Below are 21,266 nucleotides of genomic sequence, written 5' to 3'. Positions count from 1 at the left end.
AAATGAAATGATCTGCTTTGCATTTTGGAACTAATAGCTCACAGAAATCACGACCCTGTTAAAGCCCAGGCTATCATAGACTGACCTATGTGTGATGTGCATGTCGTGAATACATGATCTGGATAAATGGGCTTTCAAAAGAGCCTCTCTAACACAGACAAAAATATACCCCCCCCCCCCCCCTTACGTTGCCTACTAAATCAATGATTTTGTATTATTAATAACATGGCCCCGGGCCTTAAGCCTCGGATAAAGATAAAGCTGTAAAACCAAAAGCATTGGATGCACTTCAAACGAGCCATTACAAGCACAGACTACATCACACGATGAGAGCAACACTGATTTAGAGCAGGTTGCACCATAATATTGACCATAAGAACATGATAGCTTTTCACATTTGAAAAAACAACAATTAACTTCAGTCTAATACTACAATTTGACGCTGGTTTGGAGTCACTGGGTCACATGACATGGAAGGTATTGAAAGAAAACCATATGTTTTCCATATTAATATTCATATAAAATAAAGGCAGCGCTTCAATACAGTAAAAGAAGCTGTGCCTTATTCTTCCGATCGAATATTACAATTTGACGCTGGGTTGGAGACACTGGGTCACACGACATGGAAGCTATTGAGAGAAAACCATAATTTGCCATATTAATATATTTATGTAAAATAAATGAATAACACATAAGAAATTCAAATAAATGGGCTAAGTGGAATCTGTTTAGTTCTTTTTTTCGCATAATCTTCACTAATATTTTTCGATCAGCATGGCAAGCCACTGCTATCGTGTCAATCAAACAGTAATTTATTGACGGTCCCTAAATAAGCTTCCAGCGATTTAGCGCGAGGCTCCGGGAGGTGAGCTAACCGTCCTCCTGCACCCAACACTGGGTAAGAAGTCGCGGATGGGACCGGAGTGAATATCCAACTTAAAACTACCGCGGTTTAAATGTATTAGAGGTCGCTATGCAACAAAAAAAAAAGCAGGAATAACAGGAAAACTAATGGCTACACAGATGACAAAGGTGAATCCATGCTCCCCCCCCCCCCCTGCTCGTTTTAAATTCACCTGGAGCAGCGTGGAGTAAAGAGGAAATGCCTGAGATGTGCGCTCATCGCTTATTATAAAACCTCTGAGGCGCACGGCAACCAATCAAGGCGGAGAACCGGAAAATCAGTTTTACACGTGCCCAGGTACACCGCGACAGCCACGAGATGGCGCTGACGCGCCGCGCTCCGTTGGCCCCGCAGGTTACCCCCCCCCCCCCCCCCCCCCCCCCCCCCCCCCGCCTCCCCCCCATGGAGCCAGCGGATTACAAACTCCTGTTAAGTGGCGCATCTTCGTCCTCCTCCTCCTCCCCATCTTTCACCCGGAGTAAACCCAGGAGCACGGAGCGCATCCTCGCCGCGCTCACCCCGTGGGAATCGGGAATCAGCACTGCTCTGCTGTGAGCGCCAAACCGGCCGAGCTCTGCAGTGTAAGGGATTGAGAGAGAGAGAGAGAGAGAGAGAGAGGGAGAGAGAGAGGGAGAGAGAGAGGGAGAAAACACATAGACAATCAGAGTGAGGAGAGGGAGATGGGTACGGAGGCAGTGAGTTATCCGTGATTGTTCAGCGAACGGCGGTGAAGTTGCTCGGCTGCGCTCGGATCTTTTCTCCAGCTCGTTGAGGTGAGTTTTCCCTCTGCAGGAGATGACAGCAGCCCGGGATGCTGCGGGACGTATCTAGGCTGTTCCATATATTTGCTCCCTTTTTCCATAGTGTCTTGTAAATGGTATACATGTATAGTGATGGCATCAGGCTATACAGCCTGATGCAGGAGGAGTAAGGTAAGTCAGCAGCTTCATATTTAGCGTTTAACAGCCAGTGTTATATTAACTGGATTAATTAAGTATCATGTAGAAATAGAAACCCCCAAAGAATACTCCTAGGCAACAAAATGTTATCCCACAGTAATTCACAGGAACTTGAGAGATTCTTCTTTTGAGGAAAACCCTCTAGGCTATACTCTTCGAAACCCTCTGCTTTGATTCTATTCTACTGGAGTGCTATAAGACAAGATAATCCACATGGGAGGTGGAGATCCGCTTCATTCTCTGTTCCTCTCTCGTTCCCCCTCTTGCTATACATCCACTCACACTTGCCTGTCTCTCTAATCCCCCCTCTCCTCCCAGACCCAGTCTCCCCTCACTCCCACCTCTCTCCCTCTCTGCCAGCTCTGATAACACTTTGAGTCCACAGCATGGCAGACTGCTTCACCTCTGATACTCCTCTCTGTCTTTTCTCACACCAAGCCGCCTTTCGTGGGTCCACTCACTTCAGCTGAGCATATTGCAATCACCTGTGGTGCTTAATATTCCCTTTTGCATTGCATAATGTGCCACATATAGTTCTTCCGCTTATGGTGCCTGCATTGTGGCTGCAGGTCAATGTTACTCCACTTTGTCTGATAATCAATATGTGACCGAGCAATTACAATGTATAAAGTGTCATGGTCCTTCCTGCAGCTGAATCATTAATGTCACATTTGTCACAGTGTACACAGGTGAAGGTGAATGGACACACGTGTGTGCACACAAACTCACTCACTCACTCACTCACTCACACACACACTCACTCACACACGTACACAAACACACACACACACACACACACACACACACACACACACACACACACACACACACAGAGTCAAGGATCGTGACAATTGAGCTCTGAGCCGTGATTGATTGTCACAGAGTGGAGAGTAAAAGCTGACAGCGAGGGAGCCTTGAAATGATTTCAAGTCGTCTCACACAGCCCAGCAATCAATCAGTGCTATTTTGGTTTTTGTTTGGGCATCATTTTTGATTTACGCACCAATTTCAGAGCACGCAGGCCGCTTTGTTACCGAGCATTCAGCCGCCCAACCTGCAATTTGCACTCTCCTGGTTGCGATGGTTGCTCCTATCAACAATAGAGCAGCGCGACACTTTAGCATTCGTAGTTCTGCAGTTATTTAAAAGTTTGTTTTTGTACATATTCTGGGGGGGAAACGTCAATTTTCTTTCTCAATAAGACCAAATATCCTCATCACACTGCATTGGATTAGGAATACAGTTGTACTACACCAGCTGTGAACTGGTTTGTTTACTGGTACCACATTTTGATATTTTATCTATGACAAGGTGAGATATGGAAATTCATTGTCACCTCTGGCATTGTGCAATGCCTGTGACAGCTGATGCTTTACTGTGCTGTTAAGGTAGATTCTGCACAATGTTCTTATACAGTGACTGTGTCTTCCACATCCTCCGTCACTATCAATGTCATCTTCTGTCAACCGGAACAGACAGGCATCTGCTGCTTCCCGCCCACACGCACACGCACACGCACACACACACACACACACACACACACACGCACACGCACACAAAATGACATGCAGTACCATGCGCAGGGGCACATACAGTAACACAACTAACTGTGTGCCACACAGCTCTGTTGTGTGTCGCACACCTGCCCTGGGGCTCTGTCCACGTACATTTGTCTGTACACAGGCAGTCCATTGTGCTCCGCTAAAAATAATTACCACGAGCCAACACACACACTTGGAACATGAATTATGGAAGACAGAGAGCGAAAGAGAGAAATAGAGAGAGAAAAGGAGAGATTCAGGTCAGCGTCAGACCCAGTTCCAAGAGCTCTGCTCCCAAAGGATGATCCTCCGAGACCGCTGCATTAATATTCAGTTTGTACCATCTAGCACATGAGACCTGCGGTTATCCTTTAGTTTAGACTAACTGGACCTGAGGCTACCATGGGTTTTAGCTGAGTGCTTCTTGAACATTATGGACTGGGATATTGCATCCATGCATTTTGAGATGACTTATGCATGCGTTCTCAATGTAATAGTACAGCTTTGCTGTAGGTGTCAACTTGATCCAGCCTTAGACAATAAAGCCTCTGATTGAAGGAGACATGCTGAATTATAATTATGGTAGTCTTATTAATATTATCCCGTGTACTACCCATTAACATGCCATCATTTTGTACCTATATTTCCTTCAACACGTGAGGTAGAGGCTTAGGTGTTGATTAGTGACCTGCAGATGTGCTACTGGGCTGATTTTGATGCCTGTGGTGGGAGCCAGGTTGGCTGTGTCCCCCCTGATTCCAGTCCTAATTGTTAGCCTCATACTTAACAGACAAATATAACGTAATTCCACTTAAACAGGTGCAACCAAACTAAAAGGAGTTTGAGGAAGATGTCAATCAAGATTAGTTTGCGTATGCCAGCAGGAGATCCTATTAGGCAGAAACACTGAAAACACCTACTGTACAGTAAGTGGTGGTTGATGGATATGTACTGTGGGGCCTTTAAGAGCATTGCGTGTGCTGTGTGTAGAGCCAACAAATTCCCTTGCTTTAAACTGACATATCGGAATAATTACATACATATACAGCTTTACTGAAAATGTCTTATCATGTGAAAAACATCCCTGTCGCAGGGATTGGATGCTTGACTGTATTCTATTCAGGGACTGCGAACCCTATACCCTATGTCGAAACCTGAGGAGAAATCAGGAGAAACCTAAGTTGGTTACTCAGCAATGTACTGCATGTGTGTGTGTGTGTGTGTGTGTGTGTGTGTGTGTGTGTGTGTGCGCGCGCATGCGTGCGTGTGTGTGTGTATTTTATGTGCATGTGTGTGTTCATCTGTATACAGCATGTATATATACAGTCATTAACATGTTTAAGTGCATATTTGTGTGTGTGTTTGTGTTTATACTGTACAGAATGTGTGTGTATCTGTGTGTATTCGGGGACCCTGTTTGATATTCAGTAGCTGACCTTGAACAGTTTGAGAGCTGTCTGCTTAGTCAGGGCCACTGCATCTGCTCATGTCAACGTATGGGATCTTTTTTCACTCGATCTTTTATCTATCTATCTATCTATCTGTCTGTCAGTCTGTCTGTCTGTCTGTCTGTCTGTCTGTCTGTCTGTCTGTCTATCCCATCACAATCTCCAAACTAAGGCCGTCTTTTCTTGTCGCTCTACTTTCAGTGTGTGACTGCGTTACAGCATGAGCAACATCTATGAGTCTGCCGAGGCCACGCTGGGCTTCATCAGCTCTCCATGCCTGACTAAAGTGGAGCTCAGGGTGGCGTCCCGGGGGATCTCGGACCGCGACGCCCTCTCCAAACCCGACCCCTGCGTGGTGCTGAAGATGCAGTCGCACGGCCAGTGGTTTGAGGTACAGCGATGGGTTGGGATAAGGGGGGCGGGTGGTGCCATGTGGAAATGTGTCTCCAGTTCAGGAAGACTGTTTCGTAATCACAAGATGAGATAACCACAAGGCAAAGTATTCATGGTGTAACCTGTCTCTAACAGTAAAGCAGTACAGCAGATTGGCTGGATGGAAGACAAACTGAATGAGAACGCTGGTTTCTAACGTGCACATGCTTTTCGTAGGCAGTTCATTTTATAGATTGACACTGATAGATTTTTGTCAGTTTTCAACAATCCACCTTGGGCTTCATCAATGCCTAAGCTGATGTCACTTTACAGAAATTGACCTTTCATAAACTGGCAATTAACATTTGAATTTTGTCCAAGAAATGTATGAGCTAAAATATAGTCTTTTATTTGCTTCTACTACAAAGTCTTCAAGGTGAATTTTATTGTATAGCTATTTTATTATTTTCATACTCTATACCACTTCTCCATGACCTGATGTACCAGTCAGATATAGAAAACGTTTAAGGCTCTGTTGCAGATGGTTCCTTATGAATTCCTCTGCATGTGCTTGAAACTGTTCTGCTACTTGGACCTGTTCGAACGCACCATTGAATTCATGTTTGACAAAACGATTGCGTCTAATCAAGAACCGGAGCTACCATGCAGAGCTGTGACTGTGTCGCTAACCTTCTCACGATAAATTGCGGGTTACGTATTGGATCTTATGAATTATGGATGCTAATCATCACGGAAGACAAACCAAAATCTAACAATGTTTTGTATAAATGTTTTGTACAAATGTTAGCTCTTAAAAAATGGGACAATAGGTAGAAAACTGGTGTTACTCCCTACTAGTAAGAGTCTTTTTACTTTGCGGAGCCAGCTGCTCTTTCAAGGACTATATAGAACCTCCTATATACGAAACAGCTTATTCCCACTGAAGCAGTGGCCCTAACATGAGTACAGGCTGAACTATCAGAACACAGTATGAGGGAAGAAATAAGTCTAGATGAATCTTAAGGAAGACATGAATCTCCATCTGCCTCTGTGTCTCTATTCCTTTATCGGTGGGAAAAGACAAGACATAGGCGGAGAGCACTGCCCTCCTTTTAAATATGTAGACACACACCCACGCATGCACAGTCTCACACTTTCACTGCTGCACTGACCCACTACTACAGTAAAGACATGCGAAGACGAATGACGTTTACCTACTGATTCATACACACTGTCATACACACCCACACACACACACACACTCAGAAATTAGTGCGGCATTATTCTGTCTGGAGGCTTCACAAAGGGCTACTTTGTACAGTGTGCTGATGTGAGTGTGTTTTTGAGAGAGAGAGAGAGAGAGAGATTAAGTGAGAATTTGTGTCTGTATTACGATAAGCCCCTTTGTGGGAGTGTGGGAATGGACAAATGTTATCACTGCCCATCAGATCAGACACTCCTAATTGGATAATTTTTTTTGAGAGTGTTCAAGCCACTGGGCGCGTGCGTGCATGTGTGTGTGTATGTGTTTGTGTGTGTTTTTGTGTGTGTGAGTGCATGTGTGAGATTGTTCATGTGTTTTTTTGCTTTAATCAGATGCCAGCCTATTGAGGTAAGTGTCAAAAAAAGGCCGGCTGGTGTGCCATTCAGTTTCATCCCTGTATGAGTGCATGTGTGCAAGTGTGTGCGTGTGTGTGCGTGTGTGTGCGCGTGCGTGTGTGCCAAAGGGTTATCAGCAATAAAAGGGAAACAGTCGTTGCTGTTTACGTTAGATAGATTCTGTTGGGAGCCCTCAGCTCAACTTTTCTTTGACTTTTCTATTTCTTTCTGTATCAGCCAGTTAGAGAGAAGATAATGCGCGATCAATGTCAAGACTATAATTGTTTCTGTGTTTGGTCAAACAGCTTGTGTGATTCTGAGCCATCAAGAATCACGTGCAATCCCAGTTCTCAAGTTGATAAGTGTTCACAATGTGGTAACTGCTACTTGTGGTAATTGCTGCTTTGCTGAAAAGTCTGCTGGGCCTCCGAATCAATGCACAGCGGCAGCTTATGGTCCTTCCAAAGTGGAAGGACCAATTAAAGTGAAATTGCCAACATTGAAATAGTGATAATAGCTTAATTTGCCAACTCAATTTAACCTCCTTGGCCTTGTTGTGAAAAATCCTTGTCAAACAGCCACAGCATCCACATAATAAACACTGTGATTGGGACTGATGAGGGATCTACAGTAACTCCAGGCAAAACTATTCATATGTACATTATTTGTGTATGTTTGTTTGCAAGAAGCACCAGTACCAGTGATCTTCTCAGAGAGGTTAACCTGGAGCTGTTTGTGTGTCCGCGCACACCTGCCCTTGTGCGTGTGCGTGTGTGTGTGTGTGTACGTGTGTGTGTGTGTACGTGTGTGTTTGCAGGTGGACCGCACAGAGGTGATCCGCAGCAGCAGCAGCCCAGTCTTCTCCAAGATCTTTCTGGTGGATTACTACTTTGAGGAGGTGCAGAGGCTCCGCTTTGAACTTCATGACATCAGCTCTGGCAACAATGGCCTCCGTGACGCTGACTTCCTGGGAGCCATGGAGTGCACCTTAGGCCAGGTCAGTGCATTACAGTCTTTTGTGGAATCATTAATTGGGATCAATTTTGAAACCACGTCACACACACTCTGCTTTTTACCGTCTTCCTTTCACTGCATACTGTTCAATAAAAATGAAATAATCTTAGTCTTAGTCTAATCTAAAGTCAGGTTTAGTCATTGAATATGAAACGGCATGTATCAGGTACATTGTACTTTAAATTTGGGTGAAATTAGAGAGGCAACAGACCACTTCCGTGCCCATAGTGGTTCCAGGTGGTAATAAGACGCAGCAGTAGCAAAATGCCAGTAAGGACTCAGGTACCTTTCTCTGAGTTCCTGAAGAAGTTGTCGACATCCGCTGAAGCTCCCACCTCGATTTCTGGCTCCTAGAGTTAACTAACTTAACTTCTGGAAGCCTGAGAGTCATGGCTAACTCCATACAAGCAGCGTGGCTACTGTCCAAAGCAGAAAACAAACACAAAAATCCCCAGTTTGAACAAATAACCTTGAGTTAAACGCCTGGTAGTATTGATAAGTAGTAGGCTTTTCTCAAGTCCTGGAGCTCTCTCCACGGAGTGAAATGCCCGTCTAAGGTTCACTCTTGTTTTTCTATCTTTCTATCTCTTTTTCTATCACATGCCTTCTTTGCCCGCTTTTGCTCCTCCATCAACGGGATTTTTTTCTCTATTGCAAGGTCAAGTTGTTTTTGTCAATTCGCCTGCTGCGCTGTCTGCCATTCCCATCACTGGGGATAGATTACTCTATTCTCCTCCTTGTTTTGGTTACGCGATGGGAGACGCACGTCCTTTGTGCTGAAAAAAACGCATCCCGGTGGCCAAGAGAACAACATGGTGAAAGCAAGACTTATAGGGGACCAGTATACAGTAGGCAAAAAGTTGCTTCTGTCAGCTTTGATCTAAACTGTGTGGAAGTCCTAGTGTGATATTTTCACTTGAGGTCGGCTTCTTTCATCTGCATTTTATATTGTGCTTCCTTTGTTCTTGAGTCATTAGTTACATAAAACGCTGTGGGTGCGATAGACTATGTTCTCAGGGGATTTATATTTGCATATTCTATTAGAAACGGTTGTGTTGCTCACTTAATGGTCTCGCTGTACCTCTTAATGGTGTTTTGGTGTAGTTGCAATCAATATTTAAAGATTTGCTTTATTCGCATGCTTCACTTAATAGCCTTTGAATGAAAACTGGAATTGCAGTGGCGCTAATTAACAAGCTGAGTATGTTGATTCCAGGAAATTACCATCCAATGTCATATTAAGTCAAGGGGGAATAGGGGTTCCCATAGCTTTAAGGCCCTTGTCACACATGGAAGGGAATGAAAATGTTTGTTTCCACCAGGATCCACTTCTCATTGTCAGAGACGCTATCAGCAATGCAAAGCAGGCGGATTCAGAGTAGTGGGGAGAACTGAGATAATTGACATGGAAGAGGAGGATTTTGGCGGCGAGAGCCAGAGAGTTTTACTGAAATGGCATAAATTGCTGCCAATGTTGTAGTTTGGGCGTGAACACCAATATTGTGGATGCTGTCAGTCCAGGGCTTTGTTAAGGAAAGGACTGCATTGTATCAGTGCAATGTGAAAGCATCAGAGGAGTGTATGGGGATTTGTGAAAGTGACAGAAATCTGTTTAGTGAAATTCAAGACAGACAGAGTCTTGTCAAGTGTTGCATACTACTATATACTACTACTATTTTTTTGTGGCAGTACTGTGTTGAATTTAAATCTTTATTCCATGTAGAGTGGCTTCCCCCCCATAACTACTAAAGTGTCAGCACTGGGAAATAATAAATAACACGACTGCTTGGATGTGAAAAGCGTCATGAACCCTGCAGAAAACTACTGTATCACCCCGACTCTGCAGTATTCCCCCAGATCCAAGGAGCGTTTCAGTCCTTCGGCTCAGCATTTTGATTTTTTCCTCCCTGCAACTTCACTATTCTGGTGCACTCGCGTTGCTGATGTCAGCATTGTTTTGGATAGCAGCAGGCAGCTGCTCCGCATTCCCCGTGAGTACCTGCCCAGCACCAAACAGGCAAAGTTAAGCAGAGATTGGAGCTTTTTGCAGCAAAAGAGCCAGAGGTTTACCCAAGAGTTGGTAAATATTTAGAAGAGTAAATATTAGATTCAAATTTGCCAGACGGACATGAACATGAGTCCAAATGAATGAGGATATTGCACGGCTGGAATCTGTTAATAGGCAGCCGTTTGCTTACAGGTTTATTGAATCTGTGACACTGTGTCCTTGTTGTGTGCTGTGTTGCTTCGACTTCCCCCAAGTGGCCAACAACATCAGTGTTTGGAGGTTTAAATAGAGTTGATTTTAAAATGAAATCTTCCAAAACGATTCGCGTCCTATTGAATTACAGATAAGCTCTGCTCAAAATAAAGCACACAGCTTTTTGAAATGTTCCAGTAACGAAATGCACCCATGTATCACCTGTATCACTGTTTGGATGTAAACTAGAAAGTGTTGCTAGTGCGAAAGATCCCACTGAGAAACACCTCCCTCTGCAGCCTTTAGGAGCTTTTGACTTATTGTTTTTGGCTTGTCTGTTTGTGTGGTTGATTCCCAGCGGAGCAACAGCGCTCTTATCACTTTTATAGCAAATGGACAGTAAAAAAAAAATGTGAATAGCACACAGAGAGCGCATATTTCACTTAAATTTGGCAGATGAAGCCACAGATAGAAAAGCAGAGGAAATTACATTTGACAGATAGTGAGAAAGGTGACTCCGCTGTGCGACCCAATGTCCACTGGATGTGTAAGTACAGGCTCATATGAACGATAAGCACTGGGAAACACCAGGGTGACACTAAGAGCCGTCCCTTTGACAGGAAACGCTAGAATGTGGGAGCTTGTTTCGTGAAGTCTTTGTTTCTGTCTGTTCCAGATTGTCTCACAGAGGAAACTGACCAAAGCTCTACTCAAACAGGGAAACACTGCTGGAAAGTCATCTATAACGGTATGACACGGTTTCCAAAGTCAGCCCCACACAGCGACACACACACACACACACACAAGCACACAGACACACACACACACACACACACACACACACACACACACACACACACACACACACTCTGAAGATAATTCATTTGATGATGTTGCGTGTTCAATCTGTTCTGTTCCACATTTCTACTTTTCTCTCACCTCTCTCTTCTACCCGTGCCGCTCTGTAAAGGTGACAGCAGAGGAGTTGTCTGGTAATGACGATTACGTTGAGCTCTCCTTCAGTGCGCGTAAGCTAGACGACAAGGTGTGTGTGCAACCGTGTGGGCACTTTTGAAAAGTGGTGGTCTTCCTCAGGAATGAGAGGGAGAGGAATTAATGTTCAGAGATATGAATTTGTGTGTGCGTGTGTGTGTGTGTGTGTGAGAGAGAAGTACAATCTGGCATTAGACGAGGCCTTCAAATATAGGTGGGCACCCCCTCCTTCAATAACCCCCTAGCTCACCCACCACACACACTCACTCACACACACACACACACACACGCGCAGATAACTATATTAATTTGCAGCTTCGACTTGCACACACACACGGCCACGGATGACTAATCCAAACAAGTTTTGCCTTAGGGGAAAGATGGAAGAAAGCAGGGGTGGGACAGATAAATTGGAGAGGACAGGAAAGGATTGTTGGAAGCAACAAGGAAGAAAGGGGGGAAAGGGGGTGAAATAATGATGGTGTTATTGTATGAATGATTTATGGTGATCAAAGGCAACTCCGAGGCAATGCTTAACATGCATGTTTTCCCTCTAAAGGATTTCTTCAGCAAGTCAGACCCTTTCCTTGAGATTTTCAGAATGAATGATGATGGGACAGAGTCGCTCGTGCACAGAACTGAGGTAATTACAAGAAGACACAAACACACAGTGAAAGGTGGTGGACTACCTCGGATCTGTGATTACAACAATTACTGTGACATTTTTTATCTGTGTGTGTTGTATGTGCGCAGACGGTCATGAACAACCTGAGCCCAGTTTGGAAATCCTTCAAAGTTTCCTTGAACACGCTCTGCAGTGGTGACCATGACAGGGAGCTAAAGGTGAGTCTAACTATTTTTAGCAAGTCATGATAATGGCCACATCTTTTTATTCAGCCTCAAGCATAATGCACAATGTGGGTGTAGCAAAACCTTGGCCACCGCTCGCGTCATTATGCAGTGACAAACAATACACATTTAGATGGCTGAGGCCGAACAGCACCCGAGGGCCTGCTGGTAAATCTTTGCGAGATGTTTTGCTTCTGTGTGGCATACAAATGATGAGAGATACAGTACACCCACAGGTATACATTAACCGAGCAAAACAATTTGAGCAAATCACAAAACAGCCTCAATCATCTCATCATCTCAATTTTAGCTCGCGTGCTGCCTATACTGATGTCACTGTGTTATTTAAAGAGTCAGACGGGTGTGAAAGAGCTCAGTGGTCGTCCTAAACTCTCACTTTTTCTTGCCAGAATAGACCTCTGTGTGTGTGTGTGTGTGTGCTCGCGTCCGCATGCTCGCAGATGTGTGAAAGTGGTGGCCGCACATCAGCTGCGAACAGTTATTCCTTCCATGAATAAACATGAGCTTGTTCATTAAATATTCAGAGCCGTCTTAACTCTGCACGGCTCCTGACAGCAGGAGAAAGGGCTCACATGCACACACGCACGCACGCACGCACGCACACACACACACACACACGTGTTCACACACACACACACACACACACACACACACACACACGCACGCACGCACGCCATCGGCTATGGTTTCCAGGGCTACCTGTTTGAAGCATCACAGCTATAGTGAGAAATGGCAGGGCAGAGATTTCCATTCAGACGTGAGCCTCAGTTCACCTGGCTCCTAACTGACCAATGCATAAATGCATATACACCCTCCTCTGCAGTCTCTGGCTGTCTCTCCCCTTTGTGTGCGTCCACCTCTCTTCTTTTCGTTCTGTCCCTCCGTTGGTCTCTCTCCCTCTCTAAACCAACAGTTAGTATTCAGTGAATGGAACGGAGGCTCTTCATTTTTTCATTACACACTTGCACAGCTCTCAGCAACTTCAAATTGAGGCAAGGCTGCAAAAGCAAGTGCTCATTCCCGCATCCACCAACATTACTGTTGAAAAACACACGCGCATACTGTCCACAAATTATCACACACACTCACACACACACACAGACAAAAGAAGTCATACACACATCAGGTGCAGGCACTTGAGAGCTTAAGAGGGAGAAAGGAAGTAAGGGGATTACTGCCAGTCCGTGTTTTTATTCAGGCGTTGTTGGATTGTTTTCTGATTGCTAGTTGTCGAGGTGACCTCAAAGTAGAAGGTTACAAAGCACTACAGCAAAATGACGCATTCATCATAGAAGTATTTTTCTGTGTGTTTTGCGTGCGTCTCTATTGACAGGCTTTATTGAATATTATTGATTGTGCAGACTCTGTTTGACAGTCCAGATATTGTTGCCTTCTAAGTTGTGGAATTGTCTCTTTGTCATGTGCCAAGACTTGGCCCGCTGACCCTCGCATTTCACCAGTGATTGGGGCCATTTATCTTGTCCTGTAGGTCCTTTGAGAGAAACAAACTATTACGCCTTAACACACACATGCGCACACACAAAGCTGTCTCTTATGCCGCATCCCTCTCAGCATCCTCAGATTAATATTTCACCCCTCCATTGCCCCCCCACCAACACCACCTTATCAATCATTCAGCATGGCATTTCCCTGCATGCCTGCAATTCCATGTGTGTTTGTGTGTGTGTGTGTTAAGGTGACAGTGAGACAGATTCGCTCTAACTGAGAGAATGTGTGCTCTTGTGTGTGTATGTGTGTGTGTCTCTTTGTGCCTGTTCCAGTGCACAGTTTGGGACTGGGACTCTAATGGAAAACACGACTTTATCGGGGAGTTTCAGACCACGTACAAGGAGGTGAGGGCAGAGCAGGAGGGAAAGCAGGTGAGCACATAAACACGCAGACTCACGTCAAGCCACACTGATGAGAGGCACTCCTCACACTGACTCCTAAACACAGATTTATTTAGATGGACAGTTTGATCTTTGAAACGAATAACCGTTCAAGAAAACTAAATCCAAATGCAGTCAGTCCCAAAGGGAGGTGCTACAGGGTGACTGGCTCGGGGGGTGGAGAGGGCCGTCCACTAACCAGAAGGGGGGTGGTTTCCCAGTCTGTGTGCCAAAGCGTCCTAGGGCAAGACACTGAACACTAAATCTCCTCTAACGGCAGAGTATGAATGATGTGTGAGCACAGGGCAACATATTCCTCCAATTTCCTCACATACAGTCAGCATGCATCATGTTCTTATATACAGTATTGATATGCAATACATTCATGTTGGAGTCAATGCCATGGACAGAAGCTATACAATAAATACATCTTGTTTTTAACAAGAAATGTTTTACTTCACACGTCAGTGTGCAGGTATTGCTCTTTTTCTATGGCCCTTGCGCCTTCATGTAATACATGTATAATTGCCTTCTCCTTTCAAACTTTCATACACCGCCAACAATAACACAATCTGTGTGTATGTTCGTTCCTATATTCAGTGGGAGTGCATCAACCCTAAATACCAGATGAAGAAGAAGAATTACAGAAACTCCGGTGTGGTCACGCTCAACCACTGTAAGGTGAAGTGACGCAACATCAGTCTCTTATATCTCTCAACTTTCTGCAGTTTGTGTTTTGTGTGAAGTCTGCAATGATCACTTTCTGTAGCAGTTTATTTCTCAATCAGTTATATTACAATAGTTGGTTTTTGTTTGGTCTGTTCAATGGCATATCATTATGAAAAATATCCGTCACACATTTCCCATTACTGATTTCTTTAAATTGCATGTGTAGTCGGACCGAGTCCAAAATCAAGAGGTATAAGATTTGCAATGCTTTCAACAGAGAAAAGTAAACCCCTCACATTTGAAAAACTCAAATCAGGCAATATTCTGCCTATACGCTTGATGAATAATTATTAATCAGTTACACAACTTGTCTTTGATTAATTTTCTCACTATCAACACAGCAATTTATAATCTAAAAATTTTCATCAATAATTTCAAGCATCACTGTACGAGCATCTCTGCTGTTGAAGCAGAGCTAAATAAAACTTCCTACTGAATACTTTGTATAGATACAGTATATACATAAGGGCAAACATGTATTGTTTACTGTATGTGAATGCAGTATGTGCCAATGTCTTCATTGTATGTTTCTGCATATTTTCCTGGAGAAAGAAGTTAGGGAAAAGACAGATGATTTGTCTTTTCACATCCAGTGAATGTTGATGATAAATTTCAATCTATCTCCTCACAGATCATCAAAATGTATTCCTTCCTGGATTACATCATGGGAGGTTGTCAAATTCAGTTCACAGTAAGTTTGTCTCATACAATCTCTTGAATATTTACAGCAGAATGTCATCGTCTATCAATGACCACCTTTGCCACGTGAGCGTATCCTTTTTTATGTGGGTGTGTGTGTGTGTGTGTGTCAGGTGGCAATAGACTTCACAGCATCCAATGGGGATCCCAGAAACAGCTGCTCCCTCCACTACATCCACCCCTACCAGCCTAATGAGTATCTTAAAGCTCTAGTGGCTGTTGGGGAGATCTGCCAAGACTATGACAGGTAGACACCACTCCATCAATCATGCTGACACACACACACACACCCATGCACGCTCGCATGAACGAACACAGACATTCAAGTACATCCCTAGATTTCCCCTCTTATGTTCAAAACCTTTGATGACTAAAGGGATTTCAGTGCGTAAAGTGTTTCGTAAACCTCAAAGCTTTTGTCCATCATTTGTCCTTCCCTCCCTAGCTTTATCTTTTTCCTGTGAATCATGTGTCTCTCTCTTTTCTCCAGTGATAAGATGTTCCCAGCATTTGGCTTCGGAGCTCTGATACCTCCTGACTTCAAGGTAGGACTTCGGGGATGTGTGTATGTGTGTATTTGCAGTTGCAGAGGGGAGTTTCAGCTAGTTTAGAGTTGAGATTTCTTTTAAGGGCAGAGGTTTTCTTCTGATCAGCATGAAAGGAGAATGCATCTGTCAACCTGTAAATTGGACAGAACATGTTGTGCTGAGTGGTTGGTTTGCCGGCGTGGTAAAAGGCCCGGTCTTCTTTCTGCTCCACATGAAGGTTTCACACGATTTTGCTGTGAACTTCGATGAGGACAATCCTGAGTGTGCTGGTGAGTGTGCCGGTCCCACACACGCACACACACACACACACACACGCACACACGCACACACACACACACACACACACACACACACACACACACACACACACACACACACACACACTTACACACACACAAACACTTCTCTTAACATGCACATTTATACTTCACAGGACCAAAACAGTCCTACAGCATCACTGCACGTTTCTCATTTCTCCCTCCCTGTCAGTCCCATATTTCTCTCTCTGTATCTGTCCCCACCCTCTGTTTCTTCCTCTCACACATACAAGCGCACACAGGCATGCACACACAAATGCAACTGGGCTAATCGTCACTATGCTGCAGGAAATATTTCGGCCTCTAACATACAGAGAAAAAAAACACTAATCTGTATGTGTGAAATGGGCTTCTGCGCTCTTCTCGCCACATAGCGGCATTCCTGCCGCGAAGCTGAGTGTTTGCCGTCCCATCTTTGTGTGGACCACAAGGGAATGCTTTTTTGAAAAATGCTGCGTCACCTTCAAGTGCAATAGTATGCAGATACTTTTCTGGCAAAAAAGAACCTTGACCTGGTGAGGTTAGCGTAGTGTAATATACAGATAAATAGACAAGGAAGAGCAATAAGCAAGAAGCAAGTAAACCGGTTTCATGTGTTGCAGGGATTCAAGGTGTGGTGGAGGCCTACCAGAATTGTCTCCCCAAGATCCAGTTGTACGGGCCCACCAACATCGCCCCGATCATCCAGAAAGTGGCCTCGTCTGCCTCAGAGGAGATGCACACCAAAGAGGCCATGGTGAGGGAGAGAATGAGAAAGATAAACAAAAGTCTGAACCATTGTCGTCCCTGTTGTTGTGACTGTTTGGTGTTTGCACAGGTCCATGGAAAAAACAAAGGGAAGAGGAACGACAATGAAAAAGACAAAAGATACCTCAGAGGTTGGGGGGAGATAGAACAAAGAAGGGCAAAAAGAGATGAATTGAAAAGAGGGGGGAATTGATTGATGTTAATTTAATTTCAGTCATACGTTGTAGAGCACAAATTCTTCTCTGCCTTAATGTCTCCCACTTCTCTCTAGTGGATTAGAATGAGTTTTATTCAAATTGGTTCCTGACAAGAAGTCACTTTTAAAACTTTTAATTCAGCGAACATCTGTTCATCCCTCCTCACATCTCCCCTTCTTCCACCCCCATATTTCTACCTTTCCATCATCCCGTTCCCCTCTCCTCACCCATCTCGCAGGAATATTTCATCCTGCTGATTCTGACAGACGGCGTCATCACTGACATGGCAGACACACGAGAGGCCATCGTGCACGCCTCCCACCTACCCATGTCCGTCATCATCGTCGGCGTCGGCAACGCCGACTTCACAGACATGCAGATTTTGGATGGGGATGACGGGATCCTGCGTTCACCCAAGGGCGAGCCCGTCCTCCGTGACATCGTCCAGTTCGTCCCCTTCAAAGACTTCAAACACGTGGGTGGCAGTGGGGAAAACGGGTGGAGGGTGTGGTGGAAGTCTTGAATGTCAGGAAAAATCATGGAGCTTTGATGTGACTAATTCTCGTAGGGGAGTCAGGAAACATCAAGACGTGCAAATTGGGCACCATATAATAATGCAGCAGAATGGGTTTCATAACATACTTTAACATCAGATGCTATTTTTTAGCTATGTTTTGTACTCTGTGTAGTTACTTCCTCACATCCAGCATGGCTATAGTGGACTCCAGACTGTTTACCTGAAACTTTAGAGCTTTCTTAAGCTGAATAACAATATTAAAGAGCATAGGCAAATGTCTGGAGTATCTTTGCAGGCATATAATAAGGCTGTAAGCCTTAAATGTTTCAGTACTGGTGCCAATACCTGAGAGGGTCTTCCCTAGTACCAAACATTGCTCTTTCCTCTGTCTGTTTTTCTACAGTTTAAACCAGGAAAATAATGATTTAGGTCCGTGGTGGACTAAAAGCAGCCATCGAGCCAATTATGGCCCTCATAGTTTACTTCAAAACCATCACATGCTTTTTCACATCTAATGCAGATATCAATGTAAACACAAGGCTCATGTAAATCCCAATAAATATAACCTCGTAACCTCTGATAATAATCTATGCCCCCACACAAAGACAAGCAAACAGGCTGCGGCTACTGGGCCTCAATCTGCAGCAGACTCAACAGCATAGATTGTTCAAATTAAGTGCAATAAACTTGCCAATTGAATTAATTCGGCTTTATCATAAGTGAGATTATGCAACTGTTGAAAGAGGGACTAACACAAGCCTCTTATAATTAAAAAGAGGAGTAATAGATGTAAAACAACAGTAAATCATTTTGCGCTCTTCAACAGACTTACTTGGTCTGGTATGACTATTATCTTATGGCGACTGTTTAGCTGTTTAGCAAAAGTTACACAGGGTGTCTTTAGCTGCAAGAAGTTCTCCAAACACCGCTGAAATTAACTGAGTTGATTAAGAATGAACTAATACTGCATTTCACATATACAGGTCATTTGATGTCAAATAAATATGAGCATAAACTGCTGTGACTCTGCATGGGGCAGACTCGCAGAAGCATTTAATACTTGGTAAGCAATTAATCCACTTCAACAGGAGCTCAGTGTGTGTGTGCGTATGTGTGTGTGTGTGTGTGTGTGTGTGTGTGTGTGTGTGTGTGTGTGTGTGTGTGTGCAAGTGCGTGTTGGGAGGGTGGTAGGAAGTGCTACGTTCAGGGGGAGACAAGTGAGAGTGTGGGCGTAATAAGCTTGGTGCGCTCATCAAAACACATCAGCTATCAACACACTGTCTGTTTGGCTCGGTCTGTTATGGTGAGTTTGGTCTCTGACAGATTGAGAAATCATCCCAGCTTAACAGAAAGAGAGAGGGGGGAAGACCTGAGCAAAAGGTGTAGAAACATAAAGTGTACCCAAAAAACATGAAAATTCATACAGGCAGAGAGTGGAAGTGAAGACGAAAATCTGGAGGGACAGTGAAGGAAGAAGTAGAGGGAGGAAGACATCCCCAGTGGTGGTGGTGGAGGGAGGTCAACAGGAGACCGGGGCTAAAGACAAAAGGGAGCGAGGGAGCGTGTGACAGAGGTGGAGAGGTGATTTTCTGCTCTGTCGTTTCTTTTCAGAAGGGATTAGCAGGACGAAGCTGCTGTGTGACAGGCAGAGCGGGGGATAACAGGTAGATAGGAGCGGAGGAGAGAGAGCAGGAGGGACGGAGGAAATGAGAGGAGGAGGAGGAGGAGGGTGGAGATGGGTGGGCGCACTTTGACGATGCATTGTCTCCTTCTATTATGTGAGACGGAGTATGACAGACTCTCAGATTTGGAAGTGTGTGTGGTACATTAGCATACGGGTGCGTGCTCACAAGTGGCTGACTTGACTGTGTGTGCATAGCTGTGTGTGTGTGTGTTGTCATATATGAATTTCTTCCTCTCATTTTTCATTACTCAGTGTAAATTAGGTAACCAACGTTTTGGGTGTTTGATCATTTTAAGCTTTTTCTGTACATTTAAAAAAACAAGTCACTAATAGGTCTGTCAGGTCTTTATACCTCCAATTAGTGTTGTTGTTGTTGTTGTATGGATGTTTACAGCAGACTGACATTGCTTGACTGCAGTACTTTTTGGGGAAAATACACCTTTTTCCCTTAATATTTTGAAAGGGTTTCTTTAGTCTCACAGCTTCACCTCACCAAAAATGAATTTACTTTTTTTATAATAATAATAATGATAAAATACATAGACCGAATAGGAACAAAGAAAACTGGATATTTTAGATGAACTCATACAACTCTAACTATACAATTATTTAATTTAACTCCGACTTTAATTTTAACACTATCAATACATGTTTTAAAGAATGTGCATTGTCTTTCGAGACAAGACAAGATGCGATGCAATTATTTTCTGTGACATTTTGTTGTGCGCATACAGTATCTGGTAACCAAGCTGTGGAAGTAGAGGGCGAAAAGGTGAAAGCGGGGATGTTTGGAGTTTGTCAAATGAGCTTGTCTGATCTCATCCGTCTCTCTAGACCCTTTGACACCATCGGACTCAACATTAAATTCTGACATCTAAGAATCACGCATGGTCAGTGATGTGTGTGTATTTGTGACCTCTCTCTCCTCCTTCTCTGCTGTATCTGTTTTTGCAGGCCTCCCCAGCTGCTCTGGCTAAGAGTGTCTTGGCAGAAGTCCCTAACCAGGTGGTGGATTATTACAACGCGAAAGGCATCAAACCCAAGTGCATGTCAGACTATGAGTCCACCAGAACATTCAGCCCCTGACAATGGACTACATGCACACATACACTCAAATACACCATATACAGTATACTGTATATCATATATACATATATACATTTATTTATTGTATAATACATATACACAAGCAAAAGCACAAGCACACATAGACACACAAACATGTAACTGTACTGCATACGACATACAGTAGTGTAGCTCAGAGAATTAGCTCGTTCTGGTGAAACAATTTGAACAACTCCATTGATGACTATTGCATGTGTGGCCATGGCATCACCTGGGAAATTATTACTATCTACTGTATATCTGAAAGACGTTTATAGAAATAAGAGCAGTCTTCTGAGCCAGCATGCCGACTCAAACCATAGCCCACCCAAAGAAATGACACAATTACCTTATTCAGATAACTAGCAAGTACATAGGCCCATGGGAGATCTGTGAGTAGACGAGCCAAAGTATGTGATTGCACAGCCCGAAATGCTTAGAATTAGCATTGCAAATGTTATTATGGGAATGGTAGTGTCCCTGTTAGTGCACTGCATAAATGCATGCATAATTTAGCTACTGCTAATATCCGGTCTTCAGTCCCCGCTTGCTAGTTATGAAATAAAGTATTTCTGTCATTCCAGTGACATTCAAGGGTGTCTTGGGTGTTTGGGGTTATTTTCTACAGATCTGTTTGACATTTTGCTAAATGGAAATGAACAACTGAATAATTGTAATAATTTCTTAATAACCTTCTTACAATGTTAAGAGTTTAGGGAGGATAGATACAAGTGTGTGTGGTAGATTCTCATCTGTGAGAAAAAAAACATTTTTTCTGTATTCTGCATGTTGATTACAATAAAGACACTTTGGTTTTCTCACTTGGGTGTGATCTGATGCTTGTGTTTAGGTGTGTTCATGTGTGTGTGCTGTGTGTATTACCAAACTGCCACACACACCTTCACTCAGGCAAATAACACTGTCACCTCGAAGAC

At 43.8% G+C, this 21,266-nt stretch overlaps 1 protein-coding gene across 3 annotated transcripts; it reads left to right on the top strand.

Annotated features, from left to right (window-relative positions):
• Positions 1–1,360: 1,360 nt before the first annotated feature.
• Positions 1,361–21,152, top strand: cpne4b (copine IVb). 3 transcript variants are annotated; one of them, XM_035621390.2, is made up of 16 exons: positions 1,362–1,677; positions 5,054–5,243; positions 7,641–7,820; positions 10,714–10,785; positions 11,008–11,082; positions 11,590–11,673; positions 11,784–11,873; positions 13,682–13,780; positions 14,390–14,470; positions 15,150–15,209; positions 15,331–15,464; positions 15,708–15,762; positions 15,983–16,034; positions 16,685–16,818; positions 17,265–17,501; positions 20,182–21,152. In XM_035621390.2, exons 2-16 carry the CDS (start codon positions 5,073–5,075, stop codon positions 20,311–20,313), a joined length of 1,656 nt encoding a protein of 551 aa, XP_035477283.1. In that variant the 5' UTR covers positions 1,362–1,677; positions 5,054–5,072; the 3' UTR covers positions 20,314–21,152. The 3 variants fall into 3 exon arrangements, with proteins under 3 accessions (XP_035477285.1, XP_035477283.1, XP_035477284.1); XM_035621392.2 differs by lacking the exon at positions 13,682–13,780 and having other exon boundaries at positions 1,361–1,677; XM_035621391.2 differs by lacking the exon at positions 11,008–11,082.
• Positions 21,153–21,266: the final 114 nt, after the last annotated feature.

The sequence above is a fragment of the Scophthalmus maximus genome, chromosome 22 (assembly GCF_022379125.1).
Source record: "Scophthalmus maximus strain ysfricsl-2021 chromosome 22, ASM2237912v1, whole genome shotgun sequence".
Classification (NCBI taxonomy): Eukaryota; Metazoa; Chordata; class Actinopteri; order Pleuronectiformes; family Scophthalmidae; genus Scophthalmus; species Scophthalmus maximus.
Note: the sequence above shows the minus strand (reverse complement) of the source record. Positions and strands in the feature narration are given on the sequence as shown.

Coding starts and splice junctions, on each gene's coding strand:
- cpne4b (XM_035621390.2), top strand. CDS start 5,073: ATGAGCAACATCTATGAGTCTGCCGAGGCCACGCTGGGCTTCATCAGC. Junction 11,083..11,589: donor CGCGTAAGCTAGACGACAAG/GTGTGTGTGCAA, acceptor TTCCCTCTAAAG/GATTTCTTCAGCAAGTCAGA. Junction 15,763..15,982: donor TGATACCTCCTGACTTCAAG/GTAGGACTTCGG, acceptor CTCCACATGAAG/GTTTCACACGATTTTGCTGT.